At 46.3% G+C, this 7,208-nt stretch overlaps 1 protein-coding gene across 1 annotated transcript in view; it reads right to left on the bottom strand.

Annotated features, from left to right (window-relative positions):
- Positions 1-5,000: 5,000 nt before the first annotated feature.
- Positions 5,001-7,208, bottom strand: part of Mlip (muscular LMNA interacting protein) — a 219,107-nt gene continuing 216,899 nt past the window's right edge. Inside the window, exon 12 of the mRNA XM_023704839.1 lies at positions 5,001-5,099. Coding sequence (XP_023560607.1) covers positions 5,001-5,099 — 99 coding nt within the window. The remainder of the gene's footprint in view (positions 5,100-7,208) is intronic.

Below are 7,208 nucleotides of genomic sequence, written 5' to 3'. Positions count from 1 at the left end.
GAGCAGGACCGGCGCCACCAGGCTGAGGGAGGATGGTCACAGGCTGGAGCCCAGCCCTACAGCACAGCAACTTAGGGAGACCCTGCCTCAGAGTCTTAAAAGGGGTTAGAGATGTAGCTGTGTGCAAATGCCTTGGGTTCAGTCACCAGAAATAAAGGACAGAGCGAGAGTAGGAGGGAGGTACAGGGAAAGGAGGGGAATGGAAGTTATGGGTAGGGGCCTGGAGAAAACTGGATAGGCCTTTTCTCAAGCCTGGGAAAATCTTCCCCAAGGGACTATGGGAGCCATCAACTGGGTGCCCAGCAATCACAAGTTTGAACCCAGCCTGAGCAACTCGCATCTTAGTGAAAGCCAAGTCTCAAAATCAAACAAAGATTTTTAAGTGGCTGGGAGTGCAGGGCACTGCAAAGGCCTGCTTTCACACCCCAGCACTGAGGACTGGGGCTGGGAGCCACACCCTTGAATGGTGACACCGAGGACCATCATATCCGTGCATGCACCCCAAGCAGGTGGAGACTAAGGTCAGCTGAGGCCTGGCCTAAGCCATAGCCTTCTTCCTGTTCACATCTTTTCCTATGGGTAAAACTCAAATCACCAGATGAATTTAGGATGAAAGTGCTTTTGAGTGGTAGGTTATTTCCCCTCAGTTGGGGAAGAACTGAGTTGTTACTTTATCTTGAGAACATGAAGGTTATGGATTGCACCTCTTCGGTTTTATGAAGGGGAGACTTCCTCTGGTGTTTATGACCTGTTACTGGACTTCTGTGGTATGATGCACATCACGTTCTTGCCCATTGCTTACTCAATAATAAATGCTTTGCCTACTAGCTTTTGAAGAGGACTTCTAAGTTTACAGCAAGATTATTGTGATTACTATTATTTTTGTATTTCTCAAAAAAAGGCTAGAGACAAAGAATAAATGACAAATCACTTTGATGAATCTGTTTTTATCAAATCTAGATCCTTCTAGATGCCTGGAAAAAGTGAATATTCTTTAAGTTGTCTGTAGTAGGTGGATTTATTTTTGTAATAAATTTATGTGGCCCGGGGCCAGGCAGATAGCTCAGCAGAATAAGCGTTTGCCTGGCAAGCGCAAGGCCCTAAATTCAATCCCTGCTACCGCAAAAAAAAAAAAAAAAAAAAAAGAAAAAAGAAATTCACTTGGATTTTTATTCAGCTGTCTATTAAAGTACATGAACTTACTTTTAATCATCAAGCAATAATCCAAACTTCAAGTTCATGCCTAAGATGCTAACTGGGAACTCAGTGATATATGAGTTAACAAACCTCTATTTTTTAAGAAATAATACTTCAGGGAAATGCCCTGAAGAGAATAAAGTAAATCTTGTCTCCTTAATAACTTCACTTTACTCTTGCACAAAACCAGGGAGCAAGAGTGGCCCCAGAGCCAAGGCCTCCCCTCCCTTCTGGTCTGCAGAACAAAGGCTGAGGAAGAGGCCTACCTGGAAGACCCTCAGCCACAGCAGAGGTTCTGGGACTCACAGCACAACGAGTGGGCACAGCTTGTGTACCGCGAGGCGGAGTGCGTCCGCACCTGACGGCAGCCCACAGCGCCCTTCCCGTCGGAGCTGTAACCGTGACCACCCTGAAATAGTTATCAAAATCTGCAAAGCAAGGGAGCAAGAAGAGGAAACTCTGCCAGGTGTGTGCTGCATGGGCAGCTAGCTATGTTAGCAGCACATAAATCAGGTCAGAACCAAATGCATCTGCTCATGCTTTGGGAAATTAATTGACCATGTTGAAAAGAATACAGTCCTGGGCTTCAGGGAGCAGATGCCTGGAGCAGGGGTCTGTATCTCCTTCTTTACTATGACTGACAGCTCCTGCTTTAGAATAGTTGTCTGCACCAGATTCATAAGACATGGGAAATACAGTCGGAAATCATTGTGGTCAACTGAAATCAATTTTCTTCTATGTAGCTGCAGTCAGAAATCATTTGCCTCAGGCAGGGGATATGCTCTGCTTGAGTGGCATTAACTATTCACCTATTTGGAGAGCACTGCTTTGCGGTGGACAGGTGAAACCTATGAAAATAAGGCTCTCTGCAAATCAGTCCGCACACGCGACAGTCAGGCCTCAGCTGCTTCCTCAAGGGCAGTCAGCATCTCAGGCATGAACTTGTCCCCGAGGGCCTGCCTACTGCATCAAGAAGAAGGAAAGCACCCAGCCCGACAGCCCGCACGAGCGCAGGCCTCACGGGGAAGCTTCCAGGCCTGAGTAGAGGCCAGGGAAGCAGGAAGGATTAGATATGAGGCTCAGCTGAATTTCAACACGTAACAGATTTCTCAAAATTAGTGTAACACAAGGTAAAGTGACGTTTCGAGTCCATGCCACTGGGCAGGAGCATCTGCCCCCAACTGTGGTAGCTGAAAGCACTGGCAGAAACACCTTTAACTGACCCTCAGCTGACACTCTCTCTGCCCGTTCATTACGTAGCCGACATTAGTGATGGTAGCCCACCAGTGAAGCGCCACAGCTAAGGCGGCGCAGGAGCCACGAGGCCTCTGCCCCACTGGACTCCCAAGCCCCGGCAGGAGCGGAGCCTGGCACTGCGAGGTGACAGCCACCACCACAGGTGAGCGCTGCTCAGCCGGCACTGACACCACCAATGAGGGGAGAGACGCCACTGCTCTTCCGTGTTGTTTCTTTAAGAATCATGTCAGTGACAAAAGCAATGAGAGTACAAAATGGGGTAACCACGATCTGGCTGCATTTCAGTGAGCGGAGCTGATTGTAGAAGCCACTTATCCATAAACTTCATCTCTGGATGCAAGAAATGAAGGCAAACTGCTAGCCAGCGAGAGAAAGCCCCGGGAGCAGTCCAGGGTCAGCCAGCCCCCACCTCTGCGCCCTTCCAGGCCACAGCTGGGACGGTTCAGGACACGCGGGATGCGGGAGGCCTGAGACCAGAGCTGCTCCTCCAGCAAAGCCCCCTTTGCTTGGGTGAAGCTGTGCAGGTAAGCACAGATGGGGAAACACAAGGGCCAGCACCCCAGTCGGACACGTCGTAGTGAATTGTATGAAACTGCAACTTGTTCCAAAAATGGGCCAGTTTTACTAAGAAATAAAACAGCACCGCATCAACATTCAAAGAGGCCTTTTGCTTCTTCGTAATAGTACGAACAGTTCCTGTCTCTCACAAATGGTAAGCTTTAGCTTCTTTTACAGCATTTTTCCTATATTCCACACTCATTCAAAATAATTTTTTGGCAGTCTTACACATTACCTTAATTTTATGTTTTGTGTACAGAGCTTTGATAATTGAAGTAAAAAATTTCAAACAGCACACCCGCCCTACTCCCTGGTGAGCAGGACATCTTCTGCTCACAGCGTCAGCAGCTCTCAGCTCAGCATTTCTCACCAGAACTAAAAGTTTTTGTTGGGGCCGGGAGACAGCTAAGTGGAATAAGCGCTTCCCCGGCAAGTGCAAGGGCCTGAGTTCAATGCCCGGTTCTGCTCCCCCCCAAAAAAGCTTTTGTTATTTAAATAACCAACTGGTTCTTATCTTGTAAAAGCACTGCTGTTCTGTAGACACAGACTATGTGAACTTAGCCAAATTACTGTGTTTGAGAAAAACAAACTTGGTGGTTATTATTTTACATTCACCTAAAAAGTCCAGTATGTGTTCAACCATTTCCTTATTTTGGGATCTTTGTTGGTCAGGTTTTTCACTCTTATACAATTTGCCACCATTACACTGAAAGAGGTAGTACATATGAGAAAGAGTGAATAGCTTTAATACATAAAGAAAATTTTCGTGCTCAACAAACCATCACCATATAGGGAATTTACTAGCTAATTAAAAATAGTACCATTTCAATAGACAAATGCATGGCGTGATACAAAAATAGATAAAAATAAAGGCAAAAGAAAAATAAAAATACAGAATTTTTAAAATATGAATTAAAATAAAAAATAACTTCTTTTTCTCCATTTTGGTGCTGAGAATTAAAGCCAGGGCCTTTGCAATGAGCTGTATCCCCCGCCCCTTTTCACTCTGAGACACTGTCACCCTAAGCTGCCCACACTGGGCTCGAACTGCGATACTCCTGCCTCCGCCTCCCAGAGTGCTGGGATTTCAGGCACGTGCCACCACACTAGGCTATACTTCTCTATTAAATTGGCTAGTACAGCATTTTTAAACACGACAACACTGGCAGATGAGGAGCTATGCAGTGCTGTACCAAGCTCCGAGCCGCAGCAGGGGGTGCATTCCCGAGCGCTCCAGCTCCAGACCGCAAGGCTTGTGCTTCCGTGTGAGCCCTTCTAGCTCTGTGGCTTTCCACCAGACTGATCTGCCTCACCCCGTTTCCTCATCTGTAAAACTGTACAAGTGAGAATATTTAACATGTTTTTATGAAGAGTAAGTACATAACATTATTTCTAATATACAGTCCTGTCTCCCTAAGTCGGCAGTGGTAACGATCCATGTGTGAAGAACTCACAGGCAGAACCCTAGCGCCCAGGGTGGAGGGACTCCTGCAGCTGTCCCAGGGCCACGGGGCCTCTGGGTCTCCTGCATGTGCTCACTCAGAACCAATAATCCCAGCTCTGGGATCTTACCTTAATGACACATGGTCACAGACATCATGCACATGTGTCATATTTAGGTAGTGTCCCCAGAGAAAGCCACACTGGCCTTGTATGCTGGAAACTAACGTTCACAGAAATAGACGTCAGCTTACGAAAAATATGTACTCTATCCTAAATTGTGAAAAGTATGCCTTGAACAGGAAAATTCAAGGGTTTTTGAGTTTTATTATTTCTGTTTCTCTTTACTAAATTTATGCTTGCTTTCTCTAAATTCAGAGATGATGTCAACATTAAACACATTTCATTTGTTCACTTTTAAAATGAACGCACGAGCTACCTGCTCCCATCCTAAGAAAGTCCTTAAGTTTCACCTTCTCCTTGAGTTTTGTACTTTATCTGAAGGATGGAGAAGAAAATACTGCTCCTCTCTTTCGATGAACACAAACCTAGGTCATGCAGAGAACGGCCCTCCACGCATGCCTGACACTTACCTCTTGGGAATCAAGAGCTTCGTGTTCAGGAATCGCCACCATGGGACGACTCAGCTTCACAGGGAAGATGCCCAGGATGCCATCCAGAGGAGAAACGAGGAGAAGTAAATATTTAAATTTTACTTAAATAGATAATTATAATAATTCTATTACTAAGAAAGTATATTACTGCAGATAACACATGTAGATGCTACCAAGTGGAAATATGAACACAGCTGTCATTAAGAAACATGGAAGCTACTCTGCGCGACAGTGAGTTCTCTGAGCATAAAGCCGCACATCACCCACACTGTCACTCGTAAACTCTCACCAACTGGCCATCTTAACCTGGACAGCACACACTGTCATTAAACATTTATTTAGCGAATGGCCAAACACATTGCCAGGTTTCACGGAAAGCAAACTGAGCTAAGTTCATGTTCCTCCCTCATGCATCAGCCTCTAATCAAGATGTCCAGAGGAAAGCCAACAAACCCTACGCATCCCACTGCAGGCGCAGCTCTGTCCACAGATGCTGCGATTTTAAGAATGTAAAATGCTGTGCATCCTTGTAAATATTAGTACTACCACGCACGGGGACTCATAGATAACGCCATCTTACCAGGTGATGGAATTTATAATACAGTGCTTGACCCCTAACAGGAGGGAGCGTCATCTCTACGTGGGCATTTTTGTGCCTGCATGGGTCCTCGGAGCAATACATATGCACATAAAGCCGTCATCAATGTGCAGGACGGAGACAGCCTGAGGAGCAGAGGCAAGGAGAGAGCTACGAGCTGTGCTGGAGCCTGTTTGCTCTTTTTCCTTGCTCCAACTGTAGGGTCCCCACAAGATCAGACTGGCCAGAGCATGCTTTGCTTCTGCTACTTCCCTGGGAAAATTAGGGCCATGGAAAGGCTAGACCCCATTCCCTTTCAACAGGGTCGTGGGCTGGAGCAATTCCAGCGAGGCCAACAGTTCTGACTCCCCTGCACGAGGACTGCCGCTATGGCTGCGGGGGCACTAGAAGGTCCCTCTGCTGTTGCCTCAGATGTCCACGGCTGGAGCATGAAGTCATCGCTTCACTAAATCTCAGCTCTCACACTCTGCTCACAACTGCAAAGTCCTCTGGTATCACAGCATCCAGACGCCTTCCCGCCACCTAATGGCCACTGCTTTAAATACAAGCAGAGTCAACTAGAGACCTGAATGGCACTCCAGGAAGCAGCAGAAAGTGCCTTTCTCTGCCTCACAGGATCTCCTGAAAACCCAAGCTCAGCTTGAGTAGGATCAGACTCTGCACTGCCTCAAATGCCACAGCCAGCTCATTGGTCCTGGACACAGCAGTCTTTAAAAATTCTATTTTTTGGTGATACCAGAGATTGAACTCAGGACCTTGCACTTGCCAGGCAAGCACTTATTCCACTGAGCTATCTCCCCGGTTCTCGCAGTTGTTTCTAACAGACTGAGGTGACAATGGCATAATATTTATCTAAGTCAGCAGAGTTGGTGGAATATCAGTTTTATTCTTTTAATTTCTTAATCTTGAAAAAGAATTATCCCGATAGCTTTCGATGTTAGTAAAACCCTTAAAAATATGACACTGAATCAGTAAATGAGTCATTACATAATGTCTGCTTTTATTATAGTCCTTTCTGACATAAGTACTAAATGATTAAACACCATTTAATTTATAATCTTGAGTGATTATCCTAACCAACAAAGGAGAACAGGAAGTGATGGATTTTTAAATCATCTCTAAGCTCCAAATCACTTAGATTTGGCTTTAGGATGCTTTTTCCTATGTCAGATCCAGCACAGGAGGTCTGCCTCGCTACTGTGAACGCACTGAGAGGCGACAGGAATGTCTCGCGACCACGATAATTCATTAGGTTCCCATGTGACAAATGATTTACAAGCTTTTGTCCACAACAGCAGAGGAATACTTCTCTGCTTCACAGAGGAGGAAACAAAGACACCAAGAGATACAATAATTTACATAAGGTCCAGAGCTGCTACGCAGGCCGCCATGGCTGGAGTCTGCATAGCTTTGTGATATGCACGATGGCCCCAGGACTGGTGAAGCGGCTCAAAGAGCGCACAGAAGAATGGGTGGGGATGGCAGGCGACAGCGGAAGGGCACCCAGAGACCAGGACACGGTGGGGCGGGGGCAGGATGGGCCA

Source organism: Octodon degus, unplaced genomic scaffold, assembly GCF_000260255.1.
Source record: "Octodon degus isolate 3935 unplaced genomic scaffold, OctDeg1.0 scaffold00205, whole genome shotgun sequence".
Taxonomy (NCBI): Eukaryota; Metazoa; Chordata; class Mammalia; order Rodentia; family Octodontidae; genus Octodon; species Octodon degus.
This window is presented reverse-complemented; position numbering and strand designations above follow the sequence as displayed.